This window comes from Bactrocera neohumeralis, chromosome 6, assembly GCF_024586455.1.
Source record: "Bactrocera neohumeralis isolate Rockhampton chromosome 6, APGP_CSIRO_Bneo_wtdbg2-racon-allhic-juicebox.fasta_v2, whole genome shotgun sequence".
NCBI classification, from domain to species: Eukaryota; Metazoa; Arthropoda; class Insecta; order Diptera; family Tephritidae; genus Bactrocera; species Bactrocera neohumeralis.
The window spans coordinates 40,909,200-40,920,711 of NC_065923.1; the positions used below are offsets into that span (position 1 = coordinate 40,909,200).

The window sequence follows — 11,512 nt, forward strand, 5'->3', positions numbered from 1 at the left end:
GGTGTTTTTGGGCATGCGTCTAAGATTTTATTTGATTGGCTTTGACGCTCACTTCAGTTGCCTCTCGCGCGTTTCTTGTGAGTTTGCTTTTATTTACTTTTGCTTTTCATACGTCAATTTTACTTTTGTGTCGCAGCATTTCAGCCGGCCTGGCTTTAAGAATTTTTCTGATTTTTGGGTATAAATATCTGTTACAGTTGCTGATTGAAGGCATAACAACATTTGCTCTTAACATTGGTCTTACAGTCTAAAAACTCAAAAAAACCTCAACTCAAAACAAAATGTTCAAACTGGTAAGCAGCGCAAGGATATTGAAGGACTTAATTGCTATAATTCCTCATAAAAAATCAGTGAATATTGCAGGGATTTAATGAAAGTGAAATATCTCTGAATAGTGCCAATAATAAATAGTTCACTACTTTATATTTATGTGGAAACAGTGTTAATAAAAAAATTAATGGATTTAAGAGAAAAATTCTACATTTAATGGAGAGTTTTAAACTTCGTCTAAGTTATTGCATTTTCAACTGGTTTCGACAGTAATATTTTTTATGCACTAAATTAATAATTTTGAACAATTTTCAGATCGTTACTTTGTCTGCACTCTGCGCCGTTGCCTCCGCCGGCTACATTGGTGGCTACGGACTCGGCGGTCTTAGCGGTCATGGTGGTCTAGGCTATGGTTTGGGTTATAGCGGCTACAGTGGCATTGTTGCACCAGCTTACCATGCACCCGCCATTGTGGCACCCGCACCAATTGTGAAGACCTACAGCGCGCCCATCGTCGCCGCTCCAGTGGTGAAGACCATCGCGCCATTGGCCACCTCCTACGCCAACACCTACAAAGTGGCCACCAAGGCTATTCCAGTAGTGCATGCCGCCCCTGCTCTGGTGCACGCTGCTCCAGCTGTTTATGCCGCACCCGCCTATCAAACTTCCTCCACCTACCACGGTTCCTTGGGCGGTTACGGCTTGAACTACGGATATGGTCATGGTCTATTGCATTAAATGTAAATCAAAGCAGTGATATGGATTAAGGCGAACAAGGATATGAAAAAGGCAAATGAGCTTCCAGTCAAAATGCAATTGAAATTTGTTAAAGATATAGGTATAATGATCGCTAAGTGATCGAAGCGTCGTACATAGTAATAGTTAAACATTCCACGAAACAATGTTATCCTTCATAAAATCCTTGTCATCGCGAATGAGCGCACAGACTATTCATATCACGAAGATGGCGGCGACATAAACAATTGATTATTCGAGTGAGTGAGCAGATGGGAGATCAGAAACTTTGACTAAGTGCCTGTTTTTGTGTTGTCGAGTTCGAGTCTAATTTTTTAAGTATTTTTTAATAAATTTATACAACGAATTAAATTTTGTTTTATTTCCTTCTCATTTCCCTATTTTACCGGATGTAATCCTGGCTTAGAGTTCCAATAATTGTGTGCAAATTAAATCATAGATTTTGTCTTTCTATAAGTACATGTAACTCTAGTTGTCTTTAACTGCCTAACAATAAGTACTTTATTACAAATTGATATTATCCACACACTGAGACTGAGATTATTTCAAATGTTTAAAATTTTGAGATCATTTATGGCTTTCTCTCATTGGTCCAGTATTTTAGAGAAAGAAGCGCTTTGTAAAATTAGCAACATTGTAATCTTACCTAAGGATCATATAAAGTTTGCTTTATATAACCAGCAATACGCTAAACAAAGAATTTCATACTTTTATGAACTTCAGGGTGAATTTACAAAACCGTAATGTAGCTGAGTTTTAAAATTAGTGCTACAAGGGTTTTCAAAGTAAACAGTTTTGCCGAAACTTTTAGGCCTTATGGCGATGATTGCTAATGCGTTAGAGATTACACGAGTGATTTCTTTTCAAAGTGGTCGTGAGAATTTTATCATTTTTTCGTTTTTAACTTATTTTTTTGTCAGTAGTTTTTAGGCCAAATATGAGCTTTAAAGTATCAACATTAAATTTTTTTTTCAAAATTCTGTTTTACCCAAATATTTCAGTCAAAAGTCATGAAAATCTTGTTTTTTTTTTCGTTAAAATCGTTAAAAAAATATCATTTTCAAAAATAAACAATTCTGGTCGGACGATCACTATAAATGAGTGGAAGAACATATCTAAATTTTAAAAGCAATCGGTTGAATGAAACCGGAAAGGGTTTGCAGAATATGACATTCAAAAATGATATCAGCTGGACTTGTCATGGCGCCTGGTGGACCCGCTTACGACACGTCGGCGAAAAGCTGTAACTAATTAAATACTATGAATTTCGGTCTGAATTTTTTCGGTCGGAATTGAACATCTCCATAACATCGATTTATCCCATTTTGACCGAACATTTGGGCTTACGAAAGTTGTGTGCACTGTTTGTTCCATACAAATTGACTGATGACCAAAAATTGCTCAGAATCCAACATTCAAAGGACGATTATTTGACCAAAAATCACAACCGCTAAACTCCCCGTATTCACCTGATACTACCGTGCGATTTTCCTCGAGAAGAATGCATTCTAAATACTTTTGGACTTTGCAAAAAGCTGTATTGCAGCAGAAGGAGACTCTTTTGAATAAAATAAATTGATTTTGCCGAAAAAACCTTTTGTTCTGTTTTTAGTTTTAAAGTCCTGTTTACTTTGGAATCTGCCTTGTTTACAAATATTTGAAATATCAAATCTAAAAAATTAAAATATATTACTTATTATTTGCGAAATGAAGAAAACAAGTTTCGGACAAAGAACAACTTGAAAGATTCATAATTTTATCAAAAAACATTGGTTTGAAATGGGTTTTGTGGCCTGGAGGAACCATCGGTACATATTTCTTTAAAAATGATTCCGGTGGGAACATAACCGCCAATGGCAATCGTGATCGCGCCATGATAACCGACTATTTTATGCTTGATTGGTGCTATTTATATCGGCAGCATTTGTTTTCAACAAGACGTCACTCAATCGGAATCAACGATTAAGTAACACAGTCATTTTATTGTCAGACAATTTTTACATATCTGAAAATTTTTTGATGATAATCACGCCAATAAAATTGAGGAAATTGGTTTGACAGTCAACAACGAAAAGTGAAATTATCGAGATGGAATTAGTTCCAGAAATTTTGAAATCTTTGAGCCTAAGAAAAGTGAAATTACTATGTTCAAAAACGTTCAAATGTTTTCGGAAAACAGCGTCGCGTTAAAACGATGTGTTTGTCTACAAGGATGTCATGAAACATTTTTGTCTGGAATTGATGCTTACGACCCGAAATAGGCGAAATTATTATCATGGCAAAGGTGAGTCGAAAGGATAAAAACAGGTCAAAAATCAATTTATGTTGACAGTTTTATTTGGTTATCGAGGTGCGGGACTTCCGATCGATCAAACTGTCATCAAGGAATACTATTTGACTGTAACGCGTCGTTTGCGCTAAGCTATTCCTAAAAAGAGGCCGAAATTATGTTTCGACAACGCTTGGTTTTTGCACCACGATGTTGCATTTTCGCTTCCTGCATTGATTATTCTTGAGGTTTTCGCCAAAATTTCAAGCAATTTGGTACCGCAACCACCGTATTCGCCTGATTTAGCACCGTGTGACCTCTGGCTATTCAGCAAACTCAAACGATTACTCCGGGGAAACCGCTTTGAGTAAATTGAAGACGTTAAACGTGAATCGCTACGCGCATTTCAAGGATTGGGAAAACGATGGCATAAGTGTATTGTGGCCAAAGGATAAAGAACGACATAGAATTTGAAGAATAAATAAAGAATTTTAATATTATGAAGAAAGTAGTAGTATATGAATATATGTATAAATAGTCACAGTGACAAGCTGAGCTGATTTAGCCGTGGCCGCCTATCAGTTTTTGAGATATCATTCTGCCATTTAGCGTACGTTCTTTCCTCCCCAAGAAAGTGTTCATTCGTCAGATCTGCCAAAACCACACCTTGATTTTCTTTATTATAGCTTAGTTTGCAACAGCGCACTAGTCGTCTTCCTTTTGACTGTTTGGCGCCAATCTCAGTGTATCCAGGTTCCATTTCATCTGTTCTTTCCAACGGAATGGAGGTCTTTCTCTACCTCTAACTTTACCCAGCTAGCGTAGCCGCTGTCTCTTAATTCGCTGAAATATGTCATACATCATATGCCTCATATCTCATACAGTTCATCGTTCCATCGAATGCGTGGCCAACGTGAAAAGGGCCATAAATCGTTCGCACAACCTTTCTCTCGAAAACTCGTAACGTCTACTCATCAGATGTTGTAATACTACTTAGTCCGAAGCAGCAACTGTTGGAAAGAGTAATTCTGTTTAATTTCGAAACTAGCATTGTTATTAATGCTAGTTCCAATGCTTGGAATCAACCCATATCACACTATAGCAAAATATATATATCTTCCGCACAAGCTGAACGATGAAAACCAAGTACTTATATTAAAAACTTAAAAATTAAATCATAAAACATCTTTACAAATTTTGACACAAATTATCGCTCAAGACAAGACAAGCATTACTAAATACACCTGTGAAGAGTATTATAGCTTCTATGCTGCCGAGGTTAACTTTTTGCTGGGTCAATAAAATTTGAGTTACACTTTTATTTTTTCTTTTTATCATTAATGTTGAAATGCATGAAATTATAACGCTCTCAAACTAAGGGATCTTACAACATAATTACTTAATATTCAATAATCGTAATAGAGCTTTCAAAAATTAATTATTTAATTTTTTAAATGCTAACATTCTTCAGTTACAGTTTAAGCCATTAGACTACTCAGTTAAATGAATGTACACTCATACGCTTACTAAATATACTCGTATAATATACATGTACTAGTAACAAGCCAATATGGTTCAAAAAATCTTTGATTTGCATTTAATTGTTTTGTAATTAAATCAATTAGAGTACACGAAAACACTCTGTTATTCAATTATTGCAAATCACAAAAATTCAGATATTAGATACGCACATCGATTGCGAATCGAATACAGAAATATCAAACATTTTTTGTTTTAAAAAAAATTTATCAAAACTTTGCAACATTACAATTCCAATACTATATTGCCAAAGTTGGAGCAATTGTGCATGCAGCAAGAAAACCATTTTTTCAAATACCTTAGGTCGTGAATATCGACGAATCGTTTTCAGTTTTTAGTAACTGTGAGCACATATCAAAGAGGATTGTAATGTAATGCAATTAGGAAATAATGATTATCAAATATTTTCGTTAAAAGATTTCACGAAATGCTATTTACATGGAGTAAAGCTTCAAAATATTTGAAACCGTGGACAGATCTCGACTCATATAAGCTATTTTATATCACTGATTTCGACGTCAGAACCGTTTTACAGATATTTTCTCAATTTAAAAAATCAAATTGAAAAAATTTAAAGAATTTCAGCACCTCTATCATATATCAAAGCCAGGTTGGTCGCCACAATTTTATATGATGAAGTGTCATGGTTTCATGGAGCCCTTATGCACAAAAAATTTGCTGTAGGCACTTTTCTCTGTATCGAAGAGGCCTTCAAAAATGTACGGCCGGAGACAGTGTCTAAACCCCTGAAAAAGTTTGGGGTGGTATCGAACTTCAAGCATCTCATATATAGTCTTCTTTGCTACAGAACGGCAAACGTAGTGGGATTTTCAAAACATCCCGAAAGGTTAATAGGGCTCCCTGCAGAGTAGTGTACTTTCCCCACTGCTTAAGATGTGGAGAAACGCAGTAATCGGATGGAAGCTGACGACGTTGTTCTTATTGTTTAAGATAGTCTCTAAACACAATCTAAGAGTTACCTAAAGGGTACCTCAGCGTGGTAACCAGTTGGGCGGGTAGAAATGCCTTAAAAAACACTGAAACGGTGTTATTTACTAGGAAGTATTAGGTCCCAAACGTGCCTCTCTCCTCCTTCTGATGTTCGCGCCATTAACCTGGTAAGCCATAGATAGAAACCTTTCTTAGAGGCCAAATATTTAAGAAGACACGGCTGGGGAGAAGATGTGCAGTAAGATTTTTCATGGAGGGGTCGAAGCTAGAAAGGAAGGTTGGAGGGGGAGTTTTGTGTGAGTAGCTCTCTGTTAATCTTACCTTCAACTACCGGACCACTGTTGTGCTTTTCAGGCAAAAGTGGCTGCTAAAAAAGTTGCCGGAGGAGACGTACTACTACGAAGTGAAGACCTCTTTTAGGCTGGTAAGTATTCACTCCAATAGCAGGGCAGCAATACTTGCGCCGAGCTCGCTAACCGTGCACTCAAAGCTAGTCAAGGAATGTCAGGTCTAAGTAGAAATAGCATCAAGCTACTTCATTATCAGACTGGTTTGATTATCTGGTCACAGTAGAATCGCTGGCAATTGCAAAGCCCATGATCCAGCCATAAGTGCACAATCGCATCACTCACATCGGAATGAGACCGAGTTGGATCTCTATTTACGCTTGCCGTCCTGCCACAGGAGCAATGAATCTCGCGTGCACTTAACTGGCGACCTGCTCCTGTGCGACTGTGAGACCCTTCTGACCTAGAATATAATGTAAGAGATCTACTGAATTACTTGCCCTGAGCAAAGTTCATCTTGCCTCAATCGTATGGATTCTTACTGGACGCTTTCCAATAAGCGTTCTTGGGGTAAGGCTCAAAATCTTGTCGGACACTAGTTGTCAAAGTTGTATGAAGCAGGTTGAGGTGGAAACATCCAGGCACTTTCTCTTCCACTGTACAGCCTTTACAAGACTGAGGCTGAAACGTCTCAGTAATCCTATTTTCGGCGAACCAATAGACATAGGAGAAATTGTTATTAGCCGTCTCAACAAATTTGTAAAATTTATAATAGGCTCAAAGCGCCTTGTCGATCTCTAAGGGTCTTATTAACCAGTTTTAAGAGATTTTGGTACCACTGCGGTTTGGCGTTCTAAGCTGTCCAAGTGAGATTCCGCTCACGATCGACCTCTGAACCTAATTTAATCTAGATTCTATATTTCTACAGTAAGCTGCAGCTTTTTATAGTTTTTCTGATTTGTGGGCGTGGCAGTAATCTGAATTTCCAACCTCGTTTATATCGAATAAACAAATTATAACACCTACATATCTGCGAGGTTAGTTTTTGAAACTCCGTGTGGTGTATTTCTCGTTCTCTAGGGTTGAGTAATTATATTAAGTCAAGGGAAGCATCAAAATATGAGCCACAGCAAAAAAGGCAATAGCATAAAAATTTTTATTTTTGTTATTTTAGTAAAATTTAATTTATTACTAAAACTAATTATCTTGGAAATGATTGTTACAATGCCGTACTCTAAACGACTTTTCAAATAGATCAACGAGAGCTTTATTAGGCCTCCATTAAAAAGTATACAAAAATAATAATAAAAACCTTACAGAATAACGTACTTGTGATCACATGACCAGAGGACAAGCAACAATTGAAAAACTAAACATACAAAAACTCAATTTATGCTCAAATGTAACATGAGTTTCATTGCATAATTAATGCAATGAGGTTATCTAAGCAATAATGTGATCTGTTATTTAAAAAAAAAAAAAAAAATATAAAATATAATAATAATAATAAAGCATGCCAAAATAATATATTGTTTTATTTCAGAATGCGGTGCGGGGTATACTGCAGGAAATACCTTCAAAGATTTCCGGTGCGAGAATGCAAAATAAATACATTATTACTCGCCTTTGGCCACCAAACAAGGCATTTACTATCAAAAGACCAGGCGCTTCAAAGTCAAATCATCAAAATCGCTATTATTAACTCAATTGTCCAGCTATTAAAGTCGCAATGAATGAAACCAATAAAATTACCATCACAAATGGAGCAGCGCTTATGATTGCCACCAACGAACGTCAACGCCGCGCGAGCGACTGCAAACATGCCATATTTGATGCCGGCAATCACGTTTATTACACACGCTGTTGAACGTTTAGCTCAGAGCGCCTTGAGCGCATGCGCACGGTTCTATCCGGCCTTTCAATATTTATTTTGCTTTTGTTTTTCATGTTTTTGCAACCCCTCGCTCTCGTACCAAGCACGAGTATGCGCATCAGCTGACTCGTTTGTGCGTCAGTGTTTGTTGTTTACAGCGAGTCAGCGTGGTTTTTTCAAGCATGCGCTTAAGCGGTGCTTTGACGCTCACCTGAGTTGTCTCTCGCGCTTTGATCGCCAGTTTGTCTTTACTGACTTTTGCTTTTCTTATGCCAATTTTACTTTTGTGTCGCAGCATTTTCGTCAGCGCGCTTTAAGAATTTTTCTGATTTTCGCGTATAAATAACTGCCACAGTTGCTGTTTGAAGGCATAACAACATTTGCGGTTAACAATATCTAGTGGTAGTTGTACCTTAAAGCCTTGCATTCTAAAAACTTAGGAAAAACTCAACTCAATACAAAATGTTCAAATTGGTAAGCAGCTGAAGGATATTCAAGGATATGCAAGGAATAGTGATTTTTGATTTTGTGTGTGCTGGAAAAATATATTTGTGATATTTTGTGTTAAAAAAGAAAATTTGTGGAATGTTTTGTGAAATATGGGCTTTAAAGAGATACGTTCTTTATTTTATTTTCCTTTTTTTTTCTTTTTTTGAAAACCAAACTATATATCGAAAAATATACTGTACTATATTCAGGGTATATTTATGCATGTTTAAAGAAAACACAGTGATATTTTTGCAAATATTAAAATTTATTCAAAAACAGGCCCTCCAATGCTGCAGTGATTCCTGCCTTTTCCGTGGATAAAACTTAGAAACAAAAAATCCACGTTAAACTAGAAGATATTATTCGTAGTATAATAATCGAAAAAGATTAAAAAAATTATAGATTTGATTTGGCGCTGTTTAAAATTAATTATACCTCGAATATTGGTTCCTTTTGGCCTACCAAAGTTCGATTTTTCATTACTAATAGATCATTATATGAAAAGGCAGACAAAAATTAAATTATGATCAGATTTTCTCTTTTCCGAGCGGCTACTCTTTAAGTGACTGTAACTCAGAAACTATTCAAAATATCGATTTCAAATTTTAGTATGATATTTTTAAATATATAAGCTATAGAAATAGATATGAAATTACTAGTTAAGCTTCTTAAATCAAATCTTAAAACTTTTTTAAGAGATTACATGGGTTTCCTTGGGTAAAAAACAGCCTTCTTTCAACAATTTTTTCTTGTATAAAAATTAAATTTTTTATGAGAATCTTTTATTCTTACAAACATACATTATTAGCAAAGAAATTCTGAAATTTTTGAAAAAAAAATATTTTAAACTCGGCCATTGCGATGCCATTTCCGGTGACCACTCGGAAAAAAGATGCGCCCGCGTTGGCAGGATAACACCTTACAGGATCATCTAAAGTGAAAAAATACGTGTAAAACCTTAATTTAGAACGAAGGACGAAGGAAATAACTGAAAAATGAATTTTTGACAGACATTTTTACAAAAAGTTGTAATCGAAAAAATTTTCGTCCAAGTCTTTAAGAATTGTATTATAAAGACCAGTGTAAAATTTTATGAAGATCGGTTGCGAAGCTCTCGAAATCTTGAGAACCGACTTTAAAAATACAGTTTAGAGAAAAACGCATTTAAAGACGACACACTTGGCCTACCTAGCCTCGAGCGGACAAGTTCTCAAGGCTGTATCTCCCAAACTAAAACCGAGATCAACTTGAAAATTTAGGGAAAACTTCTAGAGGTGTTGTAGAATTTAATAAGACAAAAAAAATTAGATTTTTTGAAAGCCGTAAACTCATGTAACCCCTTAAGTAATCATTCGGATTAAAAGTTGTTAAACAGTTTAATATAGATCAAAAATATTAAGAAGAGTTCTTTAAAAATTTAATTAAAATTAAATAAGTACATTATTATTGAAACTTTAGTAAGTAAAATAAAAAAATAAAGTAAAGTAAAATCATTAATAATATTATTTTTATATTCGATAATCTTTCCTGCATTGTAAAATACAAAAATTTAAAAAAATATTTTCCATAATATTTTCATTAAAAAAATATTAAAATTATTACGTCAACAATTTTCAGATCGTTACTCTGTCTGCACTCTGCGCCGTTGCCTCCGCCGGCTACCTTGGTGGCTATGGACTCGGCGGTCTTAGCGGACATGGTGGTCTAGGCTATGGTTTGGGTTATAGCGGCTACAGTGGCATTGTTGCACCAGCTTACCATGCACCCGCCATTGTGGCACCCGCACCAATTGTGAAGACCTACAGCGCGCCCATCGTTGCCGCTCCAGTGGTGAAGACCATCGCGCCATTGGCCACATCATATGCCAACACCTACAAAGTGGCCACCAAGGCTATTCCAGTAGTGCATGCCGCACCTGCTCTGGTGCAAGCTGCGCCAGCTGTTTATGCCGCACCCGCTTACCACGGTTCCTTGGGAGGTTATGGTCTGAACTATGGCTATGGTCATGGTTTGTTGCATTAAGGAGTGAATTTGAAGAGAAAATGGTGAAATGATCGTGTGGACAAGGATATGACAACGGCTAATGACTAATCTAACGTTAAAAAAAAACATAAAACTAATGCCAGCACAAGAAGGTGTACGGCGCGTGCCGTAGAGCTTTGTAATGTGAGAAAACATTTTCTGATATTGATTTTGCCAGCAGCGCAAATTCTTTGAGAGAGACTGGAGTGAGTACATAATGCAGACTATTCATAGAAATAAGAACAGCGAGCACTCAAGTGGTAGCCACTTTTGCAGTGAGTGAGCAGAGCTGAGCAGAAACTACTTAACTGCCAACAACCGACGAGTATTCTTTTCCGCAGAGGTTTTGTTTGTTTGTTTCGTGTGTTAAATTTTGAGCCTAATTTTTAAGTATTTTTGTAATAAATTGTTGAAACGAAATCGAAACATTGTTTAACTACCCAATTGTAAAAATCGAAACTGCCTTTCAATGAAATCGGGGAAGCGCATTTCAGCAAACAATAAATCATTTCGCATTCAAGCATAGTTCCGTTTCTGCAGCAGTATTTAAAGCAAGTAAATAGAAGGCGGTCTCAACAAAAGACTGTAGCAACGAACCTCAAACTCCACGCCACACGCCACTTAAAACTACATTACTCGGTCCAATAATTCGTTGCTATGCGTAGGAAAGTCCATCGGTTTCACCGCCAATAAATTATACGAACCGAAGAATTGCATAATCTGCAGTTGCAGCACTGCTTTAATAATGCGTACTTTCAACTCTTTCAAAAATCAAATCAAATGTTAACGGCCTATACGCCGTTTATTAAGCAGCTAATTTATTAGCCAGCTGTGCCCCCAATTGTGGCATTTAGCGCTGCTTTAATCAGCGTTTGATTCTTGCACCCACACCGCCTACTTATCAATGCAACAACGACAAGTTGCAATTTATGAGCATAAATATGTTTGTTTTTGTTGTTTTATTGTTGCGCACTGTCTGCTCGATGTCTGCATTGCACCGTTGCATATCATCAACTCGCAATCGCTGCAACTAAACAATACCACCATTCATGCAAC

At 36.5% G+C, this 11,512-nt stretch overlaps 1 protein-coding gene across 4 annotated transcripts; it reads left to right on the forward strand.

Annotated features, from left to right (window-relative positions):
- Positions 1-222: 222 nt before the first annotated feature.
- Positions 223-10,876, forward strand: LOC126762872 (cuticle protein 38). Of its 4 annotated transcripts, none has more exons than XM_050479916.1 (3): positions 223-293; positions 586-824; positions 10,291-10,876. In XM_050479916.1, exons 1-3 carry the CDS (start codon positions 282-284, stop codon positions 10,454-10,456), a joined length of 417 nt encoding a protein of 138 aa, XP_050335873.1. In that variant the 5' UTR covers positions 223-281; the 3' UTR covers positions 10,457-10,876. The 4 variants fall into 4 exon arrangements, with proteins under 4 accessions (XP_050335873.1, XP_050335874.1, XP_050335871.1 ...); XM_050479917.1 differs by having other exon boundaries at positions 586-670; positions 10,143-10,876; XM_050479914.1 differs by lacking the exon at positions 10,291-10,876 and having other exon boundaries at positions 586-1,382.
- Positions 10,877-11,512: the final 636 nt, after the last annotated feature.